This window comes from Odocoileus virginianus, chromosome 6, assembly GCF_023699985.2.
Source record: "Odocoileus virginianus isolate 20LAN1187 ecotype Illinois chromosome 6, Ovbor_1.2, whole genome shotgun sequence".
Lineage (NCBI taxonomy): Eukaryota > Metazoa > Chordata > Mammalia > Artiodactyla > Cervidae > Odocoileus > Odocoileus virginianus.
This window is the reverse complement of record NC_069679.1, coordinates 16,849,716-16,863,397: the sequence shown is the minus strand read 5'-3', so window position 1 is coordinate 16,863,397 and position 13,682 is coordinate 16,849,716. Positions and strand designations below refer to the sequence as shown.

General features: G+C 49.1%; 1 protein-coding gene and 1 long non-coding RNA gene across 3 annotated transcripts; one reads left to right on the top strand and one right to left on the bottom strand.

The window, feature by feature from the left end:
• Positions 1-11: 11 nt before the first annotated feature.
• On the bottom strand, positions 12-8,405 carry KLHL33 (kelch like family member 33). 2 transcript variants are annotated; one of them, XM_020887286.2, is made up of 4 exons: positions 7,649-8,405; positions 2,903-3,827; positions 2,617-2,784; positions 12-2,522 (listed from the first exon to the last, which is right to left on the bottom strand). In XM_020887286.2, exons 1-4 carry the CDS (start codon positions 8,403-8,405, stop codon positions 1,970-1,972), a joined length of 2,403 nt encoding a protein of 800 aa, XP_020742945.2. In that variant the 3' UTR covers positions 12-1,969. The 2 variants fall into 2 exon arrangements, with proteins under 2 accessions (XP_020742945.2, XP_020742946.2); XM_020887287.2 differs by lacking the exon at positions 2,617-2,784.
• A 2,318-nt stretch (positions 8,406-10,723) lies between these two features.
• LOC139035479 (uncharacterized) lies at positions 10,724-12,390 on the top strand. Its single transcript, XR_011488071.1, has 4 exons — positions 10,724-11,131; positions 11,473-11,536; positions 11,797-12,090; positions 12,279-12,390. It is a non-coding gene; the product is annotated as an uncharacterized lncRNA (long non-coding RNA).
• The last annotated feature ends 1,292 nt before the right edge of the window (positions 12,391-13,682 follow it).

The following is a 13,682-nucleotide window of genomic DNA, read 5'->3' as shown; positions in this document are numbered from 1 at the left end:
GACAAGAATGATTCAGTCATGGTGAAACCTTTATTTAAGTCTGTCTTTGCATACAAATCACCAAGAACTTGATCACAGAAGTTCACCCTAAAGACTCAATCCTTGTAGTTTCTCAGTGCTTCCAATTTCCTTCTTCCCTGTCCTCTTCAGTCTTTCTTCTCTGTTCTCTTATATATCCTACTTACCCCTCCTTATTTTCAACTATGTTCCTAAACAGAGATATAGAAAAAACCCTTAGCAAAGTAATGAAATCTCAAAACAAACAAAAACATGTCAGGATGAAGAAAGAAGCAAGGGAGGCTCCCTCATCTTGACCTTAGCAGTGTGAGAATCTTAATAAGCAGTGGTAAGAGAAAATTGACCTGTACAAAGAACTGGCCCTCCTTTGCCCTAAGCTGCTCAGGGGTCAGAAGTGGAAACACCAGACAGGAAAGATGTAGGGGAGTTGTGGAGGAAGGAACACACAATTGTTAACTGAAAGCCCCTGTCTTCAGGAAGCTTTCAGGAAAGAGAGTAGGCTGGAAGAGCAGCAGAATTCCCTGAAGAACCCCTGGAATACGGATTTCCCCTTTGCTGTGGAGACATAGGGCACCATACATCCCATCTGCTTCTTTTTTCTGACTGGAATGCCTCCCTCCTTCTCAGACTGGTGAGTTTCTAGGGAACCTTCAAGATCCAGTTCAGTCTATACCCATCAAATGATGCCTTCCCTGAAGGCTTCCCTGGACAGAGTTCCCTCTCTGTCCTCTGGGCTTTCACACCTTCAACTGTGAGGCATGCGAGGTGCGAGGCTCTTGTGAGAGCTGTGAGGCAAGTGTCCATACCTCTAAGCCCACTGTAAAACTTGTATTTGCTCACAAGTCTGTGCTCAGTCAAAATCCCTGACCTTGGGGTCCTTGGTGCCTCACAGTGTACCAGGCACAGGGTAGATAATTTCTAACTGTGAGGGAGAAAGAAGAAAAGATAGAAGAAAACGGGGAAGGGGACGGAAAAGCAGCGTGGAGGAAGAGAGACAGGAAACATCTGACTCAGCTTTCCCTGGCCAGGAAAAAGGGAAATGGATTCAAAAAACTCTGGAAGAAAGGAACAGAGAAAGAAACCACTTTCCTGCGTCTTTTCTGCCTCTCTCCTCTCTGCCGCTTCCTCTCACAACTTAAGACCTCACACCACAACTGTACCGCTTTCCCTCCTGATCCCTCGATTCATCACAAAGGGGAGGAAAGAAGCCAGTCAGCTCCTGACTTCTCCCACCCCATGCCCTCAAATCCTTCCTCCCTTTCCACATGGACGCCTCCCTCTTTCTCCTCATCTTCCCCACCTGCAACCTTTCTGCCTGGTCGCCCTGGCATCGTGGGCCCCTGTGCTATGCCAGGTCCAGAAGGGAACTTTGTCCTCAAATTGAAATTCAAGAGGCTTTTAGAGGCAGCCTGCAGTGTGTGGCTGAGGAAACGCTAGACTGGGTCTACCAGCTACCTGAGAGAGAACATCATCAAGAGGGTTTGGGTGTCCCAGGAATTGGAGACTAAAAAGCAGCAGCAGTTACAATCCTCCTGACATACTCCTCGACTCTTTTCACAGGTGACCTTTCCCTATTTTTCTCCTTCATCCATTGGTCAGAATCATATTTTCCTGACTGTTCTCTCATGGCCCTTACACCTTTGCTACTGATGCTTCATGACTGTCTTCCTAGTTAGATGCACCTTCCCCACCAAGAATCGAGCCAGGGTCCCTAAACCTTGGAGAGTTGCCCCTGAGTCTCTTCTCCTTACCAAGATATTCAACTGCCTCTCCTTCCCCCATACTCTCCCTAGGAATTCCAGAACCACCTTTTTACAAAAGCGATTTATGAGTTGTAAAGCACTGCGCTAGAATGAAATGCTGTGATGAACAAAGCCTTCTCTTTCTCCCTGCACTCATCTTCTCTGTCCTCTCTTATCCCTTCCTCCCTCCATCCACCACTGCTTCCCTCTCACCCAGCAGGTTTAGTTTGATGCCGTGTGGGAACCAAAGCCACGTGCTGCACAGCGGGCAGGGTCAGGATGCAGGCAGGCATCTCCGCCCGAGGCCTCGGCAGAGTTCCCAGGCACAGCCATCGGCCCAGGCCAGGACAATAGGCGTGGATAAGGTGGGAAGGGGCGTAAGTACGGTGGCTGTAGCCCCCCAGCACCAGCAACTCCCCCTGCAGCACGGCACCTGCAGCCCCGACATGGGGGGAGGGCAGGGGGGGCAGGTGAGTCCAGCTACCAGTACTTGGATCGTAGGCCTCGAAGCTCAGCAGGTCCCCAGTCTGACCTAGCCCACCTGCTACATACAGCCGCCCACCCAGAGCAGCCATGACGTGGCCAGCCCGAGGCACCCCCATAGGGCTCAGAAGTGTCGCCGGCTTCTCAAGTTTGGGGTCGTAGTGCAGCAATGAGGCCTGGTACTGGCCAGTCTCGCTGCAGCCACCGCTCACGTAGAGCTGGCCCTCCAAAACAGCAGCTGCGTGGGCAAAGCGTGGTGCGGGAAGAGGAGGTGCCGGCCTGTGGAGAACAGAGCACGTGGTCAGGCATCAGTCATCTTCAGCTTTCCTCTGCCAAGACCCCTGATGCCTGAAACACCCCCTTCCCTGCTCACCTCCAGACATTGAGCTCAGGATTATAAGTCTCCACAGACCTGAGGGCAATACCAGTGTCTCGTCCACCCAGGGCATAAAGCAGTCCATCCAGCGCCACCAGGGGGAAAAGGCTCCGAGGCTGGCACAAAGGTGCCATCTCTTCCCAGTCCTCTTGACTGGGGTCCCACCTGGAGACAGTGGGACGAGAGATGGGAAGTGTGACCCTGGGCGTCTGCTGTTGGCTGGCCCGCAAACTCCCTCAGCTGCCCACCTGGGGACCTGCCACTCTCTGGAGCCCATCCGTACCTGAGAGTCGAAGCCAGGGTGTTAGAGTGGCTGTAGAAATCCTGTCCCCCGCACACGTAGAGCACACTTCCTGCTAGGCTCGCAGCCCCGTGCCGGAAGCGCCCGGGGGCAGGCAGGGCAGGCAGCCGCCCCCACTCCACAGTTCGAACCAGTCCTATGCCGCAGCGAAAGGCCCGGGCCCACCACACTCCTCGGGACGGCTGTCTGGCGGCCATGTCTGATCTGAGCCCGTCCCCGCCAATCACCACCAGGGCCTGGTCAGGCTCCCTCCGTCTCTCTTGTCCTGGAACCGCAGCCTCCACCATCAGCTGATGCAGCAAGTCGGGGCTCAAGGGTGGAGGCAGCCCGGCCGCCCTCACCCTCCGCAGCTCCCTGGTGGACATACGGCCAAAGCGGACGCATCGAAGCAGGGCCTTGGCCTCTGACTCCTGGGTGTCAGGGTTGGCAGCTAGCCAACGCCGTGCAGCCACAAAGGCCTCGAACTCCTCCTGCAAGTGTAGCTCGTCACTGTCCAGGAGCTCAGCCAGGCAGGCTGCCGGTAAAGTAGGGAAAGTGGAGCACAAAGCCGCCGCGGGCAGGTGGCTGAGGAGGTAGTGACGGGCTTTGCTCCAGAGCCTCTCCAGCCCTGGGGCTTCTGCCATGGGGATCAGGGCCAGGCAGCGGGCAGGGCTGAGGCCTCGTGCCAAGGCTTTCTGGCACAGAGCCAGGCAGGAGGAGCTCTGGTACTGCAGAGCAGCCTGGGCCGCTCTCAGTAGTCCTGGCCACTTTGCCCGCACAACCCCAGAGTAGGCAAAAGAGACGAGGAGTCGCAGGTCCTGGGCAGAGATGGTGTGCAGAGACACCTCTGTGCCCTGGGATTCCCTCATCCCACTCAGGAGCATGGCCCCAAAGAACTCACTGCCACAGGCGAGGGCTGCTCGGTGCACTGCAAGAGGGAGAAGCAGAGGGGAATTCAGAGTGTTGCAAACCACTTGGCACTCTCTCGATTTCACAACCCCAACTTTGGGCCAACCACCCAAGACCACAGGCTAAACTGTGATATGCACACCAGAACACCACTAGGTGCTTATTAAAATGAAATTTTCACAGACCCACCCCCAGAGATTTTGACCCATTAGCTCCAGAGGGAGACCCTAGGAATTTGTGTTTTAACATTTTCAAGCACCTTGCATGATTCTAATGTTAGTGACCCGAAGACACTGAAAAACATTGTGTGCATGTGCTCTGTCGTGTCCAACTCCTTGCAGTCCCATGGACCGTAGTCTGCCAGGCTCCTCTGTCTATGAGATTTTTCATGCAAGAAATCTGGATCGGGTTGCTGTTTCCTCCTCCAGGGGATCTTCCCCACCCAGGATTCAGTTGTGTGTTTCCTTGTCTCCTGCATTGGCAGGCAGATTCTTTACCACTGAGCCACCTCTGAAGCCCCTTGAAAAACATTGCTTTAGTTTTTTTGGTGCAGGCCAATTAGAAAAAGGGTCCTGACTGATTAAGTGGAGAAGAGGCTATAAAGAACATTTGCTAAAAGGGGGTAAAAAATAAACTGCAAAGACCAATGTGCAACTTATATAGGTCTTCCCATACTGTGCACAGAATAAAGTTCTTTCCTCTACAATTAGAAGAGTCACTGACATCAGCCATTCTGTTAGTCAGATTTTACTTAGAAAATGGTACCACACTCAGGAATGGCTATGATTCAACCTCATCTAACTGTCATCTTCTCTTACCCAAGATTTAGTGCTTCATACTTCCCACGTGTTATAGTTTTTCTTTGCATACCCACCTCCTTAATAGAGTTATGGAATCACAACACTGTAAACTGGAGACCTTCAAAACCATCTAGTTCAATCACTCATTTTAAGATAAGGAAACCGAGTCCTAGTGAAAGGGAGTGATTTATTTTTTATCTCCATGTAGTAGCTGTCTGGGCAGAGTGTCATGCATTGTGACTGCTGCCAGGCTGCATTAAGCATACTTGTGTATCAGTTCCCTGCTTATGTGCATGGCCCTCATGACACTGAAAATGTCCTATTAAAAACTAAAAATAAATAAATTATTTAAAATGTTGTTACAGGATTTTCTTAGTGGTCCAGTGGCTAAGAATCCATCTTCTAGTGCAGGGGACGTGGGTTTGACCCCTGGTCAGGAAACTAACATCCCAGGTACCACAGGGTAACTAAGCCCATGTTCTTTCAAGCCTGCATGCCACAACTAGAAAGCCCTTGTGTAGCAGCGAAGACCTAACACAGCCAAATAAATATTTTTTTTAATGTTGTTAAATAACTAGAACTCATATGCTTGAAGGCAAAAGGAGAAGGGGACAGTAGAGGATGAGATGGTTAGATAGCATCACCGGAAATGAATCTGACCTCCAGGAGTTAATGAAGGATAAGGGAGCCTTGCATGCAGCAGTCCATGGGGTGGCAAAGAGTCAGACACAACTTAGCAAACAACAACAACATATGCTTCCTAATGTAACTCAATGTTAGGCAGTTGGCATCAAGTATGAAGTATTCTGATCACAATATTTAACTTAAATCTAATCAAACCTTTAGATTAAATTCAAGTTTATAGGAAATTGAGAGGCTAAAAGACCAAGTTTAAAATAAACACACAGAAGGAAAATGCATACAAATCTAGAAATTGGAGCTTTCTATGGGAAAACTAATCTTGTTTCTTCAATAAGTCAAGTCATAAAAAAAAGGGAGGAAAAAAAGGGGAGAGGATTGGACAAGAGTAAAGGAAGCTTCAGAGACATCTGAGTTCAGTGTAAACCTTGACTGGCTCCTGGATTGAGCAGAACAGCTCTAACAGACATTATTTTGGACAAGTGAGAAAATTTCAGTGTGGAGGAGGTGATATTGAGAAAAGGGCTTACCTGGTGGCTCAGACAGTAAAGAGTCTGCCTGCAATGGAGGAGACCCAGGTTCAATCACTGGGTCAGGAAAGATCTCCTGAAGAAGGGAATAGCAACCCACTCCAGTATTCTTGTCTGGAGAATTCCACGGACAGAGGAGCCTGCTGGGTAACAGTCCATGTGGTTGCATATACAGAGATGGACATGACCAAGTGACTAACATTAATTTTTTGTTAGATAGTGTGGTTATATGAGAAAATGTCCTCTTTTAGAGAGACACACACCCAAGTATTTATGAGTGAAATACTTTAAACTTCAGCAAAAAATAAAGAGATGAAACAAATATGGTGGTTCAGTTGCTAAGTTGTGTCCGACTCTTGCAACTTCATGGACTATAGCCTGTCAGGCTCCTCTGTCCATGGGATTCTCCAGACAAGAATACTGGAGTGGGTTGCCATTTCCTTTTCCAGAAATAAATGTATGGGATTAGTGCTCTTATAAGAGGAGACATGAGATAATCCATCTTTCTGTGTCCTTCTCTGCCATGTGAAGATATAGTGAGAACATCACCATCTATAAACTGGAAAGGAGGCCCTAACCAGAACCTGACCATGCTGGCACCCTGATCCAGTCTCCAGAACCAAGAGAAATAAACTTCCGTTGTTAAAACACCCAGTCTATGGTATTCTTGTTACAGCAACTCAAGCTGACTAAGATAGGATGCTTTTCCTTCTGGGAATCCCAGAAGCACTTTGGGTCCCAGTCATTTTTCTAATGAGTAGTAGCTATGTGATTTTGGACATGTCTTAAAGTCTGATTTTCTTATCAGTAAGGTGTAAGCACTGAACTAGATAATATCTAAACTAATCCCTTTTAATTTTAAACTTTTATATGTCTACACTCTGGCTGCATTTTCCAGGTGCTATGTGCCTTTGGTTTGGCTGCATAAGAAGCAATGTATGGACTAGTGAGAGCAGACTGGGCTAATGGATGTGGGCTTATATCCTGATTTTCACCAGTTAACATGTCTGAGTTTAATATTCTTTATCTGCAGCTAGAAATATCTGAGATTAAAAGAGATGGCATGTGTAAAAAAAAAAAAGTTTCTGGTACCCAGTACCTCACTAAATGTTAGTACAATCTGAATAATTCTCAACTTATTCAATCCTCTTTAGCTTTCCTTGGGGCTTCCCTTGTAAAGAATCTGCCTGCAGTGTGGGAGACCTGGGTTCGATCCCTGGGATGGGAAGATCCCCTGGAGAAGGGAAAGGCTACCCACTCCAGTATTCTCGCCTGGAGAATTCCACAAACACGATTGAGCGACTTTTACTTTAGCTTTCCTAGGGATGAGCAGAGTTAACTTCAAAATGCCACAACCTGGCAGCCGTAGATTCTGGGGAAACAGTACCAGACCTTGCTCATGAGCTGTAGGGCCCTTGTCTGCCATGGTGTCAAGCTCACTTTGGCCAAAGGACACACGATAAATTTTTCCACCATGTTCCTCTAGCTTTTCCTATGCCTTAAATAGAAGATGCCAAGAAGAGCCTTTGGTTAATCTCTGTTTGAGTCAATCACCTTCTGCTTGTTCTACTGGCATGGACTATACCTTAGCGCCTGCCAGCTGACTGGAAGTTTCTTGTTTCTGGGCATAGGAAAAGCCACTGCATAAATCAGTCAGTGCGCCTAGGAAAACAACTCAACTGCGCATGCCCCATTCTCAGTGGGTCAGGAGAGGCGCCAAAGGCCACCCCCTGGGAAATTCTGATTTCAGCAGGGATCAAAAGCACTATGCTAGGGATCGAATCAGCTACTGCTTGCACACACCATTCCAGGGGGCATATGCACCTGCCTCAATGCAATGCCCGCCCCCTCCCTCCCCCCCAGGCCCTCACCCCGCAGCCGGCAGCCGCCTGCCTCCAGCTCCAGGTCGCACCCGATTCCTTCTTGGTACAGAAGCTCAATGCTGCGCAGGTTTTCTCTCAGTTCCTCTGCCTGACTGGGCTGCTTTTCATCTTCCAGTCCACTTCCAGCCCCCTGGCGTCCCCACTGGGCCGCAGCCTTTACCCGGGGGGCTCCCAGGGCTTCCGCGGCGATGAGCACATCCTCCCGTGGGGCAGGTCCCAGCACCCCCTCGTAAGCAAAGGTCAGCACGGCCTGCCAGGCCCCCGGGGTTACGTCCAGGCTGAGGGGGGGTTGCGGACCTCTGCCGCCCAGCAGCCTGCCTCTGAAGAGGCTGCTAACTGCGGCCAAGATCACCCGATGCACCCCATATGCTCTCCCCCCGACTGACACCTCTTCGTCCAGTAGCAACCTCTGCTCCCGCAGCCGCTGTGCCTCCGCGAAAAACTGGCTGGGATGCTCCTCGCTGCACAGCCCCTCGGGCTCCGCGGAGTCTTCTCCATCCTCCTCATCTTCCTCCTCCTCTTCGTCCTCCAGGGACAGGGCTGGAGAAGGAAGGCTCCCTGGTGTCATGGGCCTGGGGCCAGGCTCTTCCAGAGGAAAGGGGGGCAAACCAGGATCTTCATCCGGAGACGGAGGCCAGGAGGGGGTTCTCCGGGTGGGCAAAGGGAGGTCAAGGTCGTCCTTCTGGACCAGAAGAGAGACTTGCTCTGCCGCCGGGGGATGACCTGTGGAGTCCGAGAGACTCATGGCCCAAGTTCGCTGGATCGCTACAGGTAGGAAGAGGAAAGAGAAGAGAGGGTAAGAGCTGGACCCCAGGGACCAGAGGAAGCCCTGCCTCCAGCCTCATTTCCTACTTCAACTGTCTCCCCCTATCCCAGGGCTCCAGCATCTCGGCTACACCAGGCAACTATGAAGTGCACTGGGGGCCGCAAAGGCCAGAACAATGAGCAAAGATCCAGTACCTAAAACTGTACCCCGCCCATCTCACCCCCATCCTAGTAGTCACCCTCCTAAGACACCAGCGTCCCACTTATCCTCTCACTTGGGCCTGCTCTACTTCTGACGGAGTGGCAGAGGGAATGCAACCCTCTCCCTGTTAGTGGTGGCACCCGGCTAATTATAGCCATTGCTGGCAGGCCAGGGGCCGGTCTCCTGGTGCCCAAACTCCAACACCCAATCCCCTGGGCCTGACCCGAGATTACCTCCTCCCCTCTTCCACTTGGAGGTCACGTCCTGGTGCTGAGCAAAGCAAACTCGGAAGCCAAGGAGGATGAGGGGATGTGGTGGAGTGAGCCAGCCCAGTGTCCACTGGGCTGCGCTGGAGAGGCAGGTGAAAAAAGTCTGGACTGATACAGGGGGAAAGTTGGGAGAGAGTGAAGGGTGAGTTTTAGGATCAGTCCTGGCCTTTGTTGATTTTTCTGTGCATGCTAAAGCTGAGACCCTGGAGTGAACAGTACTGGGGTGAATCTCAAATATAACCCATCTGGTCCAAGAAGGGCAGAGGGATGGGGGAGGTGAAGGGGTATGGGTCAGGGCTACCAACTGTGACCTACCCTTAATGAGGGGTTTCCTTGTCCTGAAGTGGAGTCAGTGGTAAGAAAGCCCAACTCAACCCAGGGGCTGCTGTCCACCAGATGGGTCAATAGAGAGGCAACCTCTGGTTGTTCTGGGCTGCGAAATGGGTGATAGTGACCAACCTCTGCATGGATCCTCTTATGGAGGATCCTTCACAAGACAAGGTGGCCAACACCTTGAGCCCCTACCAGGAAGAGGAGGAAGTGCTACCCAGCAGAGACAAAGCCCAGGTCAGCCTCTTCCCTTGCTTGCCAACAAGGACAAGGACACTGGACCCTGAGTTCTCTGCCAACCCCATGGTCCTGGGACAGCCCCACCACAGCCACATGTTTCAGGAAGCTCTGCTCAGCTCTGCCATGGTGAGACCCATAGCTCACAGCGAATCTGGAAAGGTTGGATGAAATCCACTCTTCTGGGCAATCATCCATCCTCCATTAAACTCCGTGGGACTGACCTCCCTCCATAGCACCTCCAGGTCTTGTTGCTGACATGCTGGCTGGGGAGGGGTCTTGGCATCTCATTCAAGGGACACTTTTTCCACCTCTGCTCAGGAGCCCCATGTGGAACCATACTCCTAAGAAGATCATCTGGAGAATTCGGGGGCCAGACTTGGCAAGTCCCAGTGTGTGTTAGCTGGACCATGGAAGTCATGGTAACAGATTGGTGCTCAGGATTCTCAAAGGTTGGGGATGAAAGCATGAAAAGAGGGTTTTGCTCCAGAGGAGAGTCTCAAGGGTACCTCTGAGGGTGAGAGGGCTGAGGGAGACCTTGACTCCTCCCTCCCTACCCTCTTCCCCAGATCTATTGCATGCTGGACATCCGGGGCATTATCCTCTACCTGCTGCTGCCTTGACTCACTGCTCAGGCACAGGTATGGGCTCATCACTCTGTGGGACAGTAGGAAGGGCTTCAGGACTCGGCCTGAGTGAATTAAAGGAGCCCCGTTCCTATCCCACTCCAGGGCTCAGATGGTTCGTTATAATACTGCTCTCAGCTTCAGCCACTAATATCACCAGCCTGTGTATCTCAGTCACCTCCACCAGGGCTAAGTCTCTTGTGACTCCATGATCTCTTAGGGCCCCCAGTCCTGTCAAGAGTTGCTGAGACTGATGGACTCTCCTCTCCTCTCCAGTGGTACCTACTTCCCTGTCTTGGCACAGCCTGGGTCCTAAGTTTGGCAGTTCCATGGAATCATCTGCTTTCTCCAACGCAGTAGCCATGGCTGTGCCCATGGGAGGCTACACGAAGACCCTTCTGGACCTGTTCTGGATAAAGCCCATACCCTTCCTCGGTGCGCCCTTTTCTCAAGTCCACTCACCATCCAGCTTGTACTTTTGTGGCTCCAGCCTGGGCAAGTCAAAATTTTTTTAAATTGGGGAATAATTGCTTTACAACATTGTGTCGATTTCTGCCATACAATGATGTGAATCGGTATATATATATACTATATATATATATTATATATATATATATTATATATATATATATAGTCTCTGTGACCCCCAGCCTCTGTGTTCTGCCCTTCCAGGAGCATGAAGCACAGCTACTAAACATGGATCCTGTAAATGAGTTTTGGGTGGTGGGCCTGGTGACTGTGACTGTCCTTCTGGGTGTTGCACTGGCAGGCATGGTGGAGTGGAGTCCCAGGCAGGTGAAGGGGAATTGAGTTGGGGGTGAAAAGACTAAGGGGATGGCAGTGAGAGCTAGACAGATCAGGAATGGACTGAATGTGGGGAGACGTGTGTTTGTGAGTAGTTGACAGAATTGATTTCCAGGGACACAAACCTGAAACTAGCCAGTTCTGCTAGGAGAGACTCCACATGCCAGTTCTTGAAGGGGAAAGTAAAGAGGACTCCTTCTGAGGATCTGTTGGGATAAGCACTAGACATGATTACCAGGTGAGAAATGCCCTATTTCTTGTTCCCAGATATTTACAATCTTGAGATTCACCTCTAGAATGGGAAGGGATGCTTTGCAGTTTGAGTCAAGAAGGAAAAGGACAACCATTTAGCCACAACCCATTACGGAAAGAGGCTGGCAGGAAAGGGAACAAGAGGATTGGAGAGAACAGTGAAGATGAGACACAGAGAGGGAGGAGGAAAAGTTATTCCTTCTCTTTCATCGCCTCCCTTTCTCTGTCTCTCTTTCTCTCTCTCCCTGGGGGAGTGGGGCATGGGGGATGTCACCTGTTGAGTTCCAGGTCCAGACTATCTTCATCTTCCTCTCCTTTATTAACTAGCTGCTAGGGACACTTCTCCCCACAAACCCCAGCCAACAAGTCACTGGCTTCTTTGGATGTCAAGGTAAGACAGTGGGAAATTGACTGAGAAATGTGTACCCTCAGAAAAGACCCCTTGACTTCTGATTCTCTGTGTCATTCATAAGTTGTCCATCAGACCATTCAGAGTCCTTGTTAAGTCCCTGGGCCAAAATTCCCTTATGCTTCCCAGCCTAATTTAAGTCACCAACACGAAACTGAGTAGAAGGGTAATACTTTGGGCTGAATGAAGGAAGCCAGGAGGGGCTCCTCAAAACCTCATCTCCTCTCTATTTATTTACATAGGAAGCATTTTCTTGGAAAATATGGTTACACAATGGTGAGTGTGGTCCAGAGGGCAGTGTCCTTGGTGTGTTTTCCATCTTCTTCTCAGCCACTGGTGTACTCACCAGGACCAAAACCTCTGGGGATCTCAAGGTAAGAAGGATGTCCAGGCCTGGAGCACACTCTATTGCCCCTCTTCTCTCCACTAATGGGTAAACTTTTGTTCCTATGACCATACTACAAGTATACCCACACGAACTGTCCTTGCCATCTCATGGACCACACTTTCCTACCTAAGCATCTCTGCCACAATTGGTAAGGTCCTCCGCTTCTGCCTTCAGTGTACGATGACCTAGAACCCTGGTTTCTACTTCTCTGAAGGGCTAGGTGATGAAATGAGCAAGAGGCATTCATCAATTATATTAAAAGTAGTTTGTATGCTGGGCCCCCAGTACTTGGATGCGATCTCAAAAACAACAGAATGATCTCTGTTCATTTCCAAGGCAAACTATCAATATCACAGTAATGCAAGTTTATGCCCCGACCTGTAATGCTGAAGAAGCTGAAGTCGAATGGTTCTGTGAAGAACTACAAGACCTTCTAGAACTAACACCAAAAATGTCCTTTTCATTACAGAGGACTGGAATGCAAAAGTAGCAAGTCAAGAGATACCTGGAGTAACAGGCAGATTTGGCCTTGGAGTACAAAACGAAGCAGGTCAAAGGCTAACAGAGTTTTGCCAAGAGAACGCACTGGTCCAACTAATAAAAATAAATGAAAGAAAAAATGAGAAAGTAAAACACACTGAATGTTCCTCCAATTAATAAAAATAAATGAAAAAAAAGTGAGAAAGTAAAACACACTGAATGTTCCTCCAATAAAAATAAATGAAAAAAAATGAGAAAGTAAAACACACTGAATGTTCCTCCAACTAATAAAAATAAACGGAAAAAAAAAATGAGAAAGAGAACGCACTGGTCATAGCAAACACCCTCTTCCAACAACACAAGAGAAGACTCTACACATGGACATCTCCAGATGGTCAATCCCGAAATCAGACTGATTATATTCTTTTCAGCCAAAGATGGAAAAGCTCTGCACAGTCAGCAAAAACAAGACTGGGAGCTGATTCAGATCAGCTGGCTCAGATCATGAACTCATTATTGCCAAATTCAGATTTAAATAGAAGAAAGAAGGGAAAACCACTAGACCATTCAGGTATGACCTAAATCAAATCCCTTACGATTATACAGTGGAAGTAACAAATAGATTCAAGGGATTAGATCTGATAGACAGAGTGCCTGAAGAACTATGGATGGAGGTTCATGACATTGTACAGGAGGCAATGATCAAGACCATTCCCAAAAAAAGAAATGCAAAAAGACAAAATGGTTGTGTGAAGAGGCCTTATAAATAGCTGAGAAAAGAAGAAAAGCTAAAGGCAAAGGAGAAAAGGAAAGATACACCTATATGAATGCAGAGTTCCAAAGAATAGCAAGGAGAGATAAGAAAGTCTTCCTCAGTGACCAATGCAAATAAACAGAGGAAAACAACAGAATGGGAAAGACTAGAGATCTCTTCAAGAAAAGTAGAGTTACCAAGGGATCATTCCATGCAAAGATGGGTATAATAAAAGGACAGAAATGGTATGGACCTAACAGAAGCAGAAGATATTAAGAAAAGGTAGCAAGAATACATAGAAGAACTGTACAAAAAATCTTCATGACCCTGATAACCACGATAGTGTGATCGATCACTCACCTAGAGCCAGATATCCTGGAACGCAAAGTCAAGTGGGCCTTAGGAAACATCACTATGAACAAAGCAAGTGGAGGTGATGAAATTCCAGTTGAGGTATTTCAAATCCTAAAAGATGATGCTGTGAAAGTGCTGAGCTCAATATGTCA

Excerpts from the sequence above, each read along its gene's own strand:
- KLHL33 (XM_020887286.2), bottom strand. The coding sequence starts at position 8,405 with ATGAGTCTCTCGGACTCCACAGGTCATCCCCCGGCGGCAGAGCAAGTC. Across the intron at positions 3,828-7,648 it reads AGGCGGCTGCCGGCTGCGGG|TGCACCGAGCAGCCCTCGCC; the intron begins GTGAGGGCCTGG and ends TCCCTCTTGCAG. Across the intron at positions 2,785-2,902 it reads ACCCTGGCTTCGACTCTCAG|GTGGGACCCCAGTCAAGAGG; the intron begins GTACGGATGGGC and ends CACTGTCTCCAG.